Source organism: Mustela putorius, unplaced genomic scaffold (genome assembly GCF_011764305.1).
Source record: "Mustela putorius furo isolate JIRA1106 unplaced genomic scaffold, ASM1176430v1.1 tig00003845_pilon_pilon_pilon, whole genome shotgun sequence".
NCBI lineage: Eukaryota > Metazoa > Chordata > Mammalia > Carnivora > Mustelidae > Mustela > Mustela putorius.
Genome location: NW_025421998.1, coordinates 69,592,598 through 69,608,616, shown reverse-complemented (window position 1 = coordinate 69,608,616; position 16,019 = coordinate 69,592,598). Strand labels below are relative to the sequence as shown.

Sequence of the window (16,019 nt, the reverse complement as noted above, 5' to 3'; positions counted from 1 at the left end):
TGTGACCATTTCATAAAGCCACTCTTCTATTTTAGGAAATGGCATTTCTGTTTATTGTTTGATTGAACTCATTCATCACCCAAGATCTCTCATACATTTTAGAAGGTTTTCTAGTCGATTTGCAAAAGGACTTGAAGGAGCTGTCAGAATAACAGATCATTCAAATAAAATATCATAGTGTAAAACAGTAGAACTTGCTTAGTTAAGCGGTTATCATGAGCAGACCAATCATTATCAGTAGGCCGTGGGTTTGGACCCAAACATTTGCTGCCAGTGCCACAAGGAATACTCACTGGACCATTGAATGATTGTCATTTTATGACAGAAGAAACAATGCAGATTCAGCCATAAAAATTACATTTTACTTCAAATAGAAAAAAATAGCAGTTTACTTGGATGACTAAAGCACATTTTAAATAATAGTAAATGAGATCTTCAAACTTGAATTTTACCAAAAGAGTTCCAGGGATGCTATTTACGTAGATGATTATTATATCCACTGTCTATAAAGGTAAAGTATTAATCTTAGTGCATTGAAATAACTTCTGCAGGTGGACAAGAGTCTATGATATAAATATCCTGAGAGTTACTTACATAGATAAAACTGGAGGAGATCCTTATACTTTGTATCCATATACGCAGAAACACACACACACACACACATATATGCTACTTTAAACAATATTACTATTACTAGCAGTAGCAGTAGTAATTATTTAAACTAGTAGATTAAAATCATAATTCTGATATAAATAATTACAACTGCTACTACCCTTTTTAATAAATGGGTGTCCTTTGGGAAGGTTGTGTAGCTGTAACCCACCAGAAATGAATCAAGGAGAGTAAACAGTCCTTTCGGAGTTCTCCTACCAGGCTCACTCTGACACTGTCCAGCCCCCCGCAAGTGAACCAGAGGAAACCATAGAAGATACTTTAGCCACAGGCTCACTCTTTGTTCTGATCTTTCTGCTCTAGTGATCTGGGCTGGACAGTGTGGAAACCCCAGGGTCTCTACCCTGACCCTTAATGGTGTCCAGCTAGGTAGACTCATGCAGCCAGTTCTCTCTGCTGCCGTTGCCCCAAGCCCCACCCTACGGCTTGAACTCTGTAGATCAAAGGGCCACTCAGCCCCAACGGAACACCCAGAGCAAGGGAAATAGAGGATGCTAGCAAAGACGATGTCCAGCATCATTCCACCCAGTGGAAGTCCTCCCTCTCAAAGCAGAATGGAGTGGGTCATTGTCAAAACAAGTGCTTTCTTTTATTTATTTATTTTTGTCCTAGACAGTAACTGGTACGTGTCTGGCCCCCTTCCTTGAGCCTGAGGAAGTTTAAATAAGGCTATAGATGTCTCAAATTTTAGTTGTGTAAATTTAAGACTTGGTTGTCGGTTCCCCATGTGACACAAGGCATCATGAACATTAAGTAGCAGGAGAATGTTGGGGGTAGAACCCAAGCTTCTTTTCTTTTCTTTTTTTTCCAGAGATTTTATTTATTTATTTGGCAGAGAGAGAGAGAGAGATCACAAGTAGGCGGAGAGGCCGCCAGAGAGAGGGGGGGAAGCAGGCTCCCTGCTGAGCAGAGAGCCCCATTCGGTGCTCCATCCCAGGATCGAGACCCAGCCCTGAGATCATGACCCAAGCCGAAGGCAGAGGCTTAATCCACTGAGCCACCCAGGCGCCCCCAAGTTTGTTTTCTTAAAAAGAAAAAAATTTATTGGAATTGGTTGAGATCCTAGATTCTAGGACCGTTAACTGGAAGAAAACTTAAGCCTGAAAACATTTGAGAACACGTATTACCAGATAATTGCTTTCCCAAAGAGGGACTTCTTTGAGATTTTGATGTAAACATCTCTTATTTTAGGATCAGCAGCCTGATGGCCCACCAGGATTAAGTAGCTGCAAAGTATATCTCAGGATAACTGAACAAAATGTAATCAAGGGCCACTACTTACAACTGTTTGAACATTGACTTTGGTTTTGATATAATTAAGAGGAAACAGCTGCCTCACCAAAAATGGTGATTTTGTCAGGCTTCTTAAAAATTTACATTTTGTTTGAACAAATCCAAAATCAAAGTCTCACAGATGGAACTGCCCTTTTGTTGGTTCCTGGGTCTTCAGAGCATTGTCAGGCTGATGGGGGTCCTTAAATTAAATTACAGTTTATGAACAACGAGGCCACTTCAGTAGTGTTTAATTGCTGCGTGAGGTCATGCCACGTTTTAAATGTTAAGTAGGGCGTCGAGTTGTCCTGGAAATTCATTGTTCCCTTCTTGACCTTACATCTGATCATTTTATAATCTCTGTCTCCAAATATTCATCATGTAAATTGCAATGGCTGCTTCAAAAGCAAAATAAAGGCGCTACCAATTTGAAAATGTCACACATAGACTTGATAAAAGGTTCTGTGTGTGTTGCAGTTCTATACTACTGTTTACTTTCTTTCCTAGTTTTAAATCCCACTTTTACATTTTCAGCTGTGTTTAAGCCCTAGAAAGGAGGGAAGTACAGAGCAAGTACTTTAGCAGCCCTATGAAATGAGGAAATGAGCCTCTGTTGGTGAAGGTTTTAGTTCTCTTACTTGCTGTCAAGAAGGCTTTACACACGACAATTATACACCCTTTGGATATAACATCACAAAAGAACAGAGCAGTTATTAGCCTCATGCTAAGAAGTAATTTTCCCTTGATCATCTAGACAACCTGGTTCGGCGTCTCAAATGCTGTTACCTTGTACCTGTTAGATGTTGTCCTTGAAAAAATACATACATGTTAAGAAAATAAGTCCTATCAAATAGCTGGTAGCGTTCTTTTGAGATGTTGTGCTGATATAGCCACTTAGGCATTTTAACCTGCACACACACTGAAAAGAATTCGAAAAACCAAATTTGAGATGAGGAAAAAAAGGTTGTTTTATGTCAAAGACAGAAATGGAAGATAAAGGAAATTTGGATTTTATTTTTGTCCATGGCTTCATGCAATATCAGGACCACTTACATACACTAGGAGATGTTGATGTGAATGTTTTCCAAGTATAGTGGTTTGCTTTTAGAGAAGAAACAGGAATGGTATAGGACCCTAATTGGAGAGAGGAACATTGCGCAATGGATATTGGAACATCTGTGATAGCAAAAGCTTTTAAGTTCAATGATGCATGATAACATTACTAAGAGACTAAGCATTTTTCATGGTCCCATGTACAAATAATGAAAACAAAGTGTTGATAAGATCAAGTGAGTGGGGACGCCTGGGTGGCTCAGTGGGTTAAAGCCTCTGACTTTGGCTCAGGTCATGATCCCGGGGTCCTGGGATCAAGCCCAGCATTGGGGCTCTCTGCTCAGCAGGGAGCCTGCTTCCTCCCTCTCTCCCTCTGCCTGCCTCTCTGCCTGTGATCTCTGTCAAATAAATAAATAAAATCTTTAAAAAAATAAAAAAGATCAAGTGAGTGTTTAATCTGTACCTTGGTGTCTAGATATTTCTAACACTAAGTTAGTTTGCAGCCATAATACCCTGATCATTGAAAAAGTCTGTTACTCCCTTTGAGTCCTATGGTCATAGTGCTTGAAAAGCAAAAGCTATCTCATAATTTATGCAGACTTGGTGACCTCATGTTACATGAAGGCTTTTGGGCTTGAGAGGTTAAATGAGTTGTTTTTTAGTGGTCACACTGTGGCTGGAGCAGAAGTCTTCTGATACTGTTTCTTCTGACCACACTCCTCAAACTTGATGTGGATGAAGTGGCTGGACCTTTTGGTATTATTCTGCCATGACCCACATAACATTCCTCGCATGGGTCTCTAATCAGATCCTCGTTACAGTCTGCAGAACCCAAAATAATAGACAGTTTCCTTTCCCACTTTTATCTTTCAGAGGATTTCAAAGAAGATTGTTATCTATGATAATTGCATGTAGACTTTGTTTTTCTCTTTAATTTCACAGACAATTTGAAATGGTTATTCCCACTGAAGACTCCGTTATAACAGAAATGACATCAACATTAAGAGACTGGGGAACCATGTGGAAACAGCTCTATGTGGTAAGTAACTTTTTAGTGTCATAATTTTTGGATAGAGAATTATTTTAAGAAAAACTTGAACAGGAGTTAGCATCGACTAATTGTTGAGCACCTGGTTTAAGGCACTAGGGATCCTCCAGATGTCAGAAATACAGAGCCTAATAAGACATAATCTTGCTGTAATCCATGTGTCCACTAAACATGGGCTCTCTAAGTTTTTTTTTCAAGATGCAGGAATGTAAAAGATGATTTTTATGGCATCTCATCGATCAGAATGGTTTACATGGAAATAATTAGTGTCAGGCTTTCTGAGTATTTTTAATTTTCAAGGAGAAAAATTTATTTTCAGTGCAATTGGAGTATCGGTGGTATTTTATTCTAATTTTCTATAAATGATTCAATATATGGAAAATGACAGACTCCTTAGGCCAAATGAGCCAGAATATTTTAAATACACAAGAGAAAGGAATATTTCCTGAAAAAAAAAAAAAAAAGAGGTCAGGTCAATGTCTGGAGAGTATGCTTTTATGTATTTATTTACCTGTTACAACAAATTATACTTATTGAGAGCTTACTGTGTTGCAAACCATGGGGAGGTACGCCATATGCAAGGCCTCATCAATTCCATACACCCACTCAAGGAAACGATGACTGAGAACATCCCCAGCTTACAAAGAAGGAACGTGAGGCAGAATGAGGTTCTTGGCTGTGGCCTACGCAGTGGGAAAATGGCTGAGCTGGGATTCTGATGTGAATCTAGTGCCCTCACTTTGGGTCTCTGAATATGCACACATTTGGAGGTGGTGAAGCTTTGAGGAAGATGAATGCTATTTCTCCTTTTATTTTCAAAGACATTTATGGAACAGCTTAATCATTTGAAGGGAGTGCGTTCAAAATATAAAGGTGTACTTAGCCTGACAAAACGATTTGAAACAGCTTGTCAAAGAGAAAATCCCAATTAGTGAAGGACATTGGCACAGAATGACAGTTTTCATTGTCTGTTACATATAAAATGCAATAGGATATTTCACTGAGGCAAGAAAATCTTAAAAATAAAACCCCTTTTGATGTTGGATTTAACTGACCACGCCCTCCTGGAGCTGGTGGCTTTAGGACTCATTACGAAAATCCACAAAACAGTCTTAGATGAAATGCCGGTCTGAGCTTTGCTGGAATGAGGTAAATGCAAAGTCAAGGTAACTGAACTCAAGGGATCTGTGCTGAGAGGTTACAGAGGAAATGCAGATCTCCCTTCCAGATTTTTTTTTAAAGATTTTATTTATTTACTTGACAGAGATCACAAGTAGGCAGAGAGGCAGGCAGAGAGAGAGGAAGGGAAGCAGGCTCTCTGCTGAAGAGAGAGCCCAATGCATGGCTCCATCCCAGGATCCTGAGATCATGACCTGAGCTGAAGGTAGAGGTTGACCCACTGAGCCACCCAGGCACCCCTCCCTTCCAGATTTTTGAAAAAATTTATATTACGAGGAATATAAAATCCAAGTATTATTTCACTTAAAATAATGTATATAATATGTGGAAATGAAACTATTGGAAATGTTCACATCATTGCATCTTAAATACCCAACAGAAGAGTTATGAAAAGAATGGCAGTGTAAGCGTCCTCCATTAGCGGAGATAGAACACCAGCACTTTGCCTTTTATGTGGCAGCTTGTGGGGAACAAAGTTGAATTTCCTCTTGATTCTGCCTCACCTAGCTATTTTTACCTGCTTTTCAGGTTGTGAACATCTATTTTGGGGACATACTTGATTGGTTTGAAAATCTGTGTGTTGTAAGCTCTAGGAGTAACTTTTCCACCTCCTCATGTCCTGAGTAATGGACACAGAGATAGAATGATTTAAAAGTTCCCCTGGATACTGGCATTGTAGTCAGTTATGTTAGGGACAAATATGAAGTTGAACCTGAAGGGAACAGATTTTCGACCTTGAGAATGAGGCCGACTCGGCTGTGTTGGGCCTTCCGGGTTCTCTTTCCCTTATACAGGTGTTTTGAGCCCAGTGTTTTGATTCAAGTTCATCCTTGCTCTTTTCCAGTGGTTTTAAGGTGCCTGGCTTCTCCACTGGCAGATGTTTGATGAGGATAAGATCTTGTAAATTGTAAGAATTTTATGAGATATACTTAATATAAGTAGAACATTTAGCTTAAAAGCTCATGGTAAATACTTGAGAAATGTTAGTTATTCTTTTTCATATCATTGGTAAGAGTCTAAATAATGTTCTTTAAAATATCACTTAATAAAATACCGGTAATATAATCACAAAAATCTTAGGAGAAATTCAGCAGCCATCCTTTACTTAAGTACTTCTGTGCATGCCTTTGGCTGGATATTTTATAACTTTCTTCCCTGGTGCTCTGCCAACTTGTATTTATTCTCAAGTCTTTAGCAGAGATAACCTATTCAGGGTCCCATGCTAAGTGGTAAAACCTGAGTCGAAAGGTAGATCTGCTGCCTCCAAACCCATGCTGTTTTCATTTTGAGGCAAATGGAAACTTCCCATTCTCTAAAATACTCACAATTAGCTTTTTTTCTACATTTTGCACTTATTGCAGGAACTTTCAGATACTGTTTTATTCCAAGGCTTGAATATTATATTCTACCCTTTTCATTTAATGTTAAACCAAGAGCATTTTTCATATTTTCTAAATAGTCTTCATAACTCTTCAGTATTTACAGTCCACTTTTTCAAGACTCACCATTTTATGACCAGCTGTCAGCCCAGACCTGATACATACCCGATACTTTCCCATGAGGAGGGCTGGTTTGCTGGTTAGGGCTGCGGTATGTCAGGGTTCCTGTGTCCCTTCCCTAAAGGGAACGCTGACCAGCTGGTTTCATTTTTACGAAGGATCCAGCTTCCTTATCGTCTTAGCATTCTCTTCAACTTAAGTACTAGAGGAGACATCATTAGAAAATGAAGTCCATCCTACCGCACAACTGTAAAACACCGTCGTCCCCAAGAGCAGGGCTGATGGCTTTTCCAACAGAGCTGCCTCTTCATTTTGCTGCATAGGACTTGACTTATTTTATATCTTCCTTATGTAATTTATTTGACTCGTGTGGACCTTTCCATTGGCCACTGACCACCTCAAGTCTTTCTTGATCTTCCCTTACTGTTTCACATGACTTAGATGGAATCTAGCTCTCAAGATCCACAAAATGACCTCCCATAAATCAAGGATCCCATTCTTCTCCAGCTGCTGGGCCTACCCGAGGGAGACCCAGCATCTGTGGTTGGAGGATCACACCCAGTGGAGACCATGGACTCTGAGCCGTGAATTACCAGAGTATTGCATTACAGTGTGCCTGTTGTGACTTGTATGGGAGCGTATAACATGAGTAAAGAGTGAGAGGTAATAGTAGAACAAGCATAGTAGAGAGCTTTAAATGTCGAGAGCACAATTATTTTTATCTTAGAGGACCAGGGATAGTGTCATGGAGAAAGCTTTGCTGTTCAGCCAGCACATTTGTCTTACCCGCACAGTACATTAAAACACTCCAAGTCACCAAGTCTTGATAAAGTAGAAGACATGTTATGACTTTTTTAAATGTAAAAAAAAAAAAAATGTGTTCTGACCGAGCATCTTTTCCCATCCCACAGAACTTCTGCTATTTCTGGCAGTTTCTCACTGCAGAGGGCTTCAGATGTATGATAAATCTCAATCCTTTTATACCACTGTTCATGTCCTCTACTAATATTTTAGTAGAAAGTAAAAGTATAGCTTCTTGTTAAGAAAGAGGAAGGGCTGGGGTGCCTGGGTGGCTCAGTGGGTTAAGCCTCTGCCTTCGGCTCAGGTCATGATCCCAGGGTCCTGGGATCCAGCCCTGCATCGGGCTTTCTGCTCCGCTGGGAGTCTTCTTTCTCCTCTTTCTCTCTGACTGCTTCCTTGCCTACTTGTGATCTCTCTCTCTGTGTCAAATAAATAAATAAAATTAAAAAAAAAAAGAAAGAAAGAAAGAAAGATGAAGGGTAGATACTTAGAAATAGTTTTGCCCTCCATGTCTCTAGGTAAGAGATACAGGCCAGCTTTGGGTAAAGAGACAACGTTAGCAGAAGGCTTGTCCTGGACCAACCCCACGGCAGTAACAGTATTAGTAACTGCCAACACTTGGGTGGTATTTATTCTAGGTCGGGCATTATTCTAACAGTTTTGGTGTATTAACTTATCAATCTTGACAGTGACCCAATCAGGTAGTTATTATAATATCCATTCTATAGATAAGAAAATACACACGAAGAGGTTAATAAGTTGCCAAAGGTTTATCAGCGAGTAAATGGCAAACTTGGAATGCAGATTGCACAGCCAGGCTCCCAAGTCTGTGTTCTTCATCACTGTGCTGACCTCCCTTCACCAACATTATCTCCAGGCCACAAAACAGCTGTATAGGAAGGTAGGACTGTCTGTTTCACAGATGACAGAACTCACTCACCAAGGCTTTAAAACAAATAAGTAGCAAAAGCAGCGTTTGAAGCTGGGAGTTTCACCCATCTTCCTTATGTTAAGTCGCCTTGCTTGACAAATTTCCCAGGAGAGTATTGAATCTACATGAATATTTAACAAGTAAGAAAGAAAACCGTGTTTGTTCATAGACGTCTGAATAGTGACCAGATAATAGCAGTGAATGGGTTTGAGAGTTCTCTGTGTAGAGCCAGCTTGTGATGGGAAATACAGTAAAGCAGGAAGACCAGCATGTAAGAAATAATAAGAATATCATAGTGTTTTCTGTTGAAGCGGGCTTTATTGTATGCAGCCACTGTTGAGAGAAGAGAGAAAAGAATGTGAGTAAGAGTTATCAGGGAAGGTTCCTGACAGAGGTGGATTCGGGTGGAGCCTTGAAGGACAGCAGAATGTGGATGGAGCTAAAGAAAGTGCCTGTAGGCTCCGGGCTTGGAGGCGTGGTGAGGACTCCTGGAAAGGGAAGTTGGATTCTTGGACAGCACCTGGCCGTGCACCTGGCTGAGAGTGTAGAGCGCAGCGGGCGTATTCGAGTGTGAGGGGAGAGGGACCCGTTCACAGAGAATCTGCCCACCGAGTGGCAAGCACATGGAGGCTGAGCTGGACTTGTCCCCCCTCCCCGCTCACTCTGGGGACTGACCACCGCTTCCATGTTTGGGTACTTCCCAGAGAAATGAAGGCGATCTCTTCCATCGGCTGTGGCACATCATGAATGAAATCCTGGATCTGCGCCGGCAGGTGCTGGTGGGCCATCTGACCCACGACCGGATGAAGGATGTGAAGCGTCACATTACCGCCCGCCTGGACTGGGGCAATGAGTGAGTACCGTCCCCCATGGTGGTGGTGGTGGGGGCCGGGGTGTCTCTGGTGACAGATGTCACATAGGTGTGAGTCACTGTGTGGTAATAACACCGAAAACACCATATGGGGTTTTTTCAGTTTTCTCCTTGTGGGGACTTAGGGAAGACGGTCATCGATGGAGCTGAGAACTGGATCCCCTCAGGCTGGGGAGGGCACCAGGATGTTGTTTGTTCTCTAGTGGCCTGTGAGGTCGACAGTGTGCACGTTCTTGTAGAATATGAAATATTTACAGGGATCAACTGGATAAGGCTTCTTCTAAATAGGTCTTATTTAAAAATAAGCTTTAGGTTTGGCATGTGTATTTGCTTTTAATATATACCCCTTCCGTATTGTGGTAATATGTCACCAGACTAATCTGGAGGGAGACAGACGCTGATGTTAACACTGCCTATTAAGTCTTTTTTTTTTTTTTTTAAAGATTTTATTTATTTATTTGTCAGAGAGAGAGCGAGCGAGAGCGAGCACAGGCAGACAGAGTGGAAGGCAGAGTCAGAGGGAGAAGCAGGCTCCCTGCAGAGCAAGGAGCCCGATGTGGGACTCGATCCCAGGACGCTGGGATCGTGACCTGAGCTGAAGGCAGCTGCTTAACCAACTGAGCCACCCAGGCGTCCCTGCCTATTAAGTCTTAAAACAGGTGCACCATGGGGGAATTGATTATTGCCCTTGAATCCGCCTGTGTGTAGATATTGGCCCCTTTGAGGAGCTGCTTTGGAGAACTCAGTAAAAAGTAGACCAAGATTTATTCTTAAATAAAACTATGACTAATCTAAAATAACCTCCAAACACTTCAGTTAATCTCATCATTTAAAGCTCTGATCAGGGCTGATATTGTACTAAGTATGAATGCTAATATGTGGGTGAGAAATTAGAATACACTTTGGCTATGATCCTGGGCTTGCTGCAAGAAGTCAAAAGGTCTCTCAGTGTCATGGTCTTGTCCTCCCTTCCTTTCCCCTCTCAGTCCCCATTGGCTAATTGGACCTTCAAAGGATCTTAGGGGTACAGAATAAAAGAAAAGCCAGCAGAAAAGGGGGAAATGGCAGGACATACACCACAGATGAATTCACCTCTTATTGAATCTGGAAAAATCGATTTGAAGCTAGAGTGCAGCTTCTTCTGACTGCAGGAAGTTGCTCTCTCAGAAGCCAGTTTTGATTCCTCTGAGATGAGATGACTACAGTTATGAGCACATGGACCTACTGTAAGCCTCATGCTCACCTTGAGTACTTGGGCTATTTTGTTGAGTAAGAGGTGCCATTCATCTTTTACAGATGAGCAGTATGATAGCCCCAAGTTATTTACCTTTACAAGATTGATTCCGTGGGGGATTAAAAAAAACAAAAAACAACCGTAGGTGGGGAATGGCAACAGGACATTAGACTAGGAATGCTGCTTTTTGAGACATGAGGCGAATTCCTGAGCCCTTCTTGACTTCACTTTTCTCACCTGTGGAAGGAGTACGTTGAACTAGAGAAGGTCTGTGGGCCGTTTCTGCTCCAGGACTGTATGAGTCCAAACACACAGCATTTCCTGGGGAAGAAAACATGGCGGCCATTTGCACCGAGCCTCCCGTCTTGCTATGTGAGATGAGGCAGAGTGGCTGGGGGTAATTTCAAGGCTGTTTGAAAGGGACTCATGCTGTCTATCCTGTGTTTCTTTTTCATTTTGAAAAAAAATATTTTGAGTTTTCACTGACTTATATTGGCTCTTAGTCATTATGCTGGTCCTTCTTTAAAGATGAGTTTGTAAATAGGAAGAAAGTTGGATGAAGTAGCTTATCAAAAATAGCATAGAAATATAGAGCAGGCAGAAAGATACTTTTTCAGTTTTAGGAAGGAGATGATGACAGAGAGAAAAACATTAATTATGACTGAATCATGACTCCGTTTTGACTCATGTAAATTCTAGCTTTACTTTGGGCAGTTCTGTGGCTAATTTATGGTAAGTTGGTAAAACATTGATGCATGAAAATGAACAATATAATTTATATAGCTCATCCTCAAATTCATGAATTTTCTAAGGTCTCATTCTGTTTTCTTTGACCACTTAACTTAAAAACAACTTACAGCACACAGATTGTGCGTTTACTGGCTTCTTGTAAGTATTAAATCAGTTGTCTTATTGAGTAGTGCTAAAAGAAAAACAAATTCAGATAATGCAAGAGAATTATCTCTAGATAATTAAATTATCTAGATTAAACTAGATCAGATTTTTCTGCAAAATTATCTGTCAGCATGTAGATCTCTGGATGACCATAAATTAAGAATGTTCAATCTCATGTTGTGTATCATGAGACCATGAAACCAGTGGTAAAGAGAAGCCCTCTGCATGTGGGAAGCTTGGGAGGAAGTGGAGGAGGAGCTATTTCCTTTTGTTCCTTAACAGAGCCATGAAAAGAAGTATCCACACCTGGAAGTGTCACACAGAGTTAAAATAATGATACCTGTTTCTGTTCTCCATAGAGTCCTGTGTTGTCCTTTGACTTTTCTCACTAAGATCATACAGGAGGGAGAATCCATTCTTTCTTTCTTTCCAGTGACTGAAATGATAAAGAGTGTGCCCCTCCCTTCCCTGCTCTGGTCTCCCATATCCTGAGCATTTACTCCTTTCTCCTTTTACCTCATTTCTTCTTCCTGATATTAAAACACTGCCCAGATCCTGTTCTGTGAGCTAGGAAAATCTCAAACACTGGGAGAGGTATCCTAAGGATATACCTAGGAATGAACAAAACAAAATAAAAACAGAGGAAGCTCTCTTCATACAGCTAGGACCCAGGAAGCCAGCAGAAACTGAACAATTACAGCTTTAGGAGAGAAAGACTTGCAAGTTAAAGGCTCCTGGGACCCCAGGACCAGGAGGTTTCTGGACTTCACACCTGCTCCAGAGCCTTTGCGGCTAGAGTTGGAGTTTTCTCATTCTCCAGTGATGGACACCAGTTGTCCTTCGTATATCTTTTCTTCCTCGTGCCATATGGCTGATGCTCTGACTTTCCAGGTCCAAATTCTCAAAGAAGGAATCTCATTGAAAGCCAAAATCTACTATTCCTGTCTAGACTGAGGTTTTCTACCAGCCACTCATAAGCTATTGGCCAGTCCCTGGATTATTTGTCCTTAGGTCAGGTGTCTATCTGTTAAGCCAGTCATGTGTGCCTGGGGTAGGGGAGATGTCAGATGACTAGACTGCCTCAGCAACTCCTCATGACACCCAGGATAGGACAGCTTCTCAAAGAAGGAGCTGTGGGTAAGGTTGGTGCCATGATTCATGTGTAGTTATATATCCTCTTTCCTTTGCTAGATAATCTTTCCTCAGCAATACCGACCTGGTATCAAATGATGTCTTATATTGGAGTGCAGTGGTTCTCTCTTGGGAGGGGACAGAGAATGGGGAATAGACCCTATCAGAATCCCTGGTGAGGTAGACCAAGGGGGGATGTATTAGTCTGCTTGGGCTGCCATAACAAAATATCATAGAGTGGGTGGCTTGAACAACACATGTATTTTCTCACAGTTCTGGAGGCTGGACATCTATGATCAAGGTACCAGCAGATTCAAATTTGGTGAGGGCTGTCTTGCTGGCTTGAAAACAGCTGCCTTTTTGCTGTGTCCTCACATGACCTTTCCTCTGTGCTTATGTGGAGATAGAGAAATCTCTGGGGTCTCTGCTTCCTCTTATAAGAACACCAGTTCTATTGGATTAGGGCCCCACCCTTATGACCTCATGTAACCTGTATTACCTTATTATGGTCCCTGTCTTCAAATATAATCATAATGGTGTTGCCTGTATTGGGCTTCCATATAAAGGAACACATTTAATCCATAATAGGGAGACATGGGTACTTTGAGAACAAATCACAATGCTGTATGTGATTTGAAAGTTCAAGAAAAATTAGAGAATGGGAGTGTGATTTGTATGTTTCTCTAAGAGAAACATAATTGAAGAAAATTAAACTTTTTCACATCAAAGACAACTACTGCCATTATAAGAACAACTGTCCCTCAAGGTGGCTGGGTCAGCTTGAAGTAAGTGCCAAATTAATGAGTTCTATTTACAAAACCTCTAATGAAGTTTGGGGGAAGGTACGGGATTTCAGGATTTTTTTTTTTTTTTTAAATACACAAGGGAGAAAGCTGTGGTTTTATAACTGGAAATGCCATGGCAGAAGGCTTCCGTGTTAGAAGACGATGTGAAAGGGACACAGAAAAAATTATCATCAGAGAATTACAGTGAGACATGGAGTGGGATAACTGAGGAGAGTCTGGGAGAGAAACAGTATCTTGGCCTTGATCTACAGGGCATCACAGAGACATCGTGACATTTTTGGGATGGTCGTGGAAGCTTCAGGAGATGAATGATACAACATAGATATCATTGTAGTCAAGCGGGCACCCTGGAGAGGAGGATGTCACCAAGGTCCCTAGAGGCGAAGTGGCAGTTACACTGATTTTCCTCCATCTGTGGTAGGACCTCACAAATCAGCCACCACACTTGCTCTCACTGAGGCTAGATGTATAACCTTAGAACAGTTCTCAGTACAGTAAGCCACATGTCAGCTGTGTCCATCTGACCTGAGAGATTAAACCATTTCACTACCCCAGGCCTAAAACTGTACTGCTTTAACTTTGTCCCCTGCCTTTCCTGAGTTTCTTCAAATGACCGACCCCAGAACTTTCTGTAACTGAGGACTACACATGTTGCCAGAGAGTCACATTAGAAATGTGTCTGCCATAAGTGACTCTTAATCTCACAAAACAAACTGAGGGTTGCTGAGGGGAGGGGGGTTAGGAGAAGGCAGGGTGGGGTTATGGACATTGGGGAGGGTATGTGCTTTGGTGAGTGCTGTGAAGTGTGTAAACCTGGCGATTCACAGACCTGTACCCCTGGGGATAAAAATACATGTTTATTAAAAAAAAAAAAAGAAATGTGTTTGCTTTGGATGTAACTAGCTATGTATTGTAAGGTCAGATCCTACAGGCCAGACTTCCCTCTTCTCAACTCTTGATTTCTAGAACAAAAGTATGTCTCACTCTTGTTTCTGCCCCGGTCTAACATGGAAGAGTTTCTGTGGTGATGGATCTTGGGGCTTCCAGTGGCAGGGGCACAGGACCTGCCCATCCCCTCGATTGACCTGCCTTTGTCACCTTTCTAAAGTCATGCCACATGTCCAGCCTGGTTATGTTGGCTTCTCCAAATGTGGTAGCCAGTTAGTAGAAGTCAGAAGATAGGAGTGAATGAAGGATGATGGGAGACATATATGATTTCGAGATGACACAGTAAAAATGCTCTTCTTTAATATATTCTATAGAATTGACTTTTCCCCCCAATTTTTTCTGTGTTTTCTAGACAACTGGGACTGGATCTGGTGCCCAGGAAAGAGTATGCAATGGTGGATCCAGAGGACATCAGCATTACTGAGCTCTACCGACTGGTAGGTACATGGAACCTTGGCTTACAGCCTCACTGCTAATTTTGTGGTTTCCATGGCATTCTTCATACTTGATTGATTTTATAAGAACAGGATGTTCCAAGTTTAATTTGGAGCAAGTCAAGAGAATTGAGAGCTGAGGTGACCATGCCCCAGGTAAAAAACTGGGACACTTCACCTGTTCCAGAATCATATGATGGGCACTACTGAGCTCTCAAGTCTTAGATATTAGGAAGTAAATCCAAAGAAGTTCTAAGTTCTTTTGCACATCTTTGTATATTTTGTTAGTTTAGTGATATGCCCACAAATCCTATATATTTATCTGTTGTTTTCCAGTACAGTGCCGAGGCTAATGATATCCACTTATTCTTCCCCAAAATGTTGCCCCCACTCCCTGCCCCCATTACCACCATATGCAAAATCCATCAAAAGTGTCTCCTCCATTGTCTGCAACTGCTGATCTTACCCCACCCCTTCTAGCCCCTAATCCATCCTCAGTTCTGAAGTCTGTGAATGATTCTAAGATGTTTGATCATATTGCTCATCACCTATCACTTGAGTTTTTCCTAGTTACGTGGTAAGTTAAATCTGGTCCGGTCTGCCTTGTATTTAGCCTTATATCCTTTGGTTTTGGTTTTAGTTTTTTTAAGATTTTATTTATTTGACAGAGAGCACAAGTAGGGGGAGCAACAGATAGAGGGAGAGGGAGAAGCAGGCTTCCCGCTGAGCAGAGAGCCTGATGCAGGGCTCAATCCCAGGATCTTGGGATCATGACCTGAGCCAAAGGCAGACACCTAACCAACTGAGCCACCCAGGTGCCCCTAGCCTTTTATTCTTATTACTTGTGTAAAAATTACCTAATTTCCTGATATTTAACTAAGCTCTTTTAAAACCCCAAATCAAAGATTATGGCTGGGAAGGGCTTTCAAAAGTCATGATGCCAGTGTAATTTTACTTCAGTATGGTTTCCCATGCATCTTACTATAATGTTGAAAGGAACAGCACCTATGGTAAATAGTAGACTCATTTCTGGAAGACCCTGCCTCTTTTGGATAGCTTCCCAAGTGTACAGTAGTCTTCATAGAATAGTGGGGATAATCTTGACCTGAGATGATCTGGGTCTGAGAAATGTGGGGAAATCATCGGTCGGCCCATCAGAGCTGATGTCTGAGTTTTAGAAAGCAGTTCTACCACTTTCAGTTTTTTCCTTCATCACTGCTCTCTGCTCAGATTATTTATCTGCACC

The 16,019-nt window shown here is 41.5% G+C and overlaps 1 protein-coding gene across 3 annotated transcripts in view; it reads left to right on the top strand.

Annotated features, from left to right (window-relative positions):
• The window catches only part of DOCK4 (dedicator of cytokinesis 4), a 437,391-nt gene that overhangs the window by 194,117 nt on the left and 227,255 nt on the right, over window positions 1–16,019 (top strand). For all 3 annotated transcript variants that reach the window (XM_004741945.3, XM_004741944.3, XM_004741943.3), the window contains exons 5-7: window positions 3,940–4,036; window positions 9,160–9,308; window positions 14,692–14,776. In XM_004741945.3, the coding sequence (XP_004742002.2) occupies window positions 3,940–4,036; window positions 9,160–9,308; window positions 14,692–14,776 (331 nt within the window). The remainder of the gene's footprint in view (window positions 1–3,939; window positions 4,037–9,159; window positions 9,309–14,691; window positions 14,777–16,019) is intronic.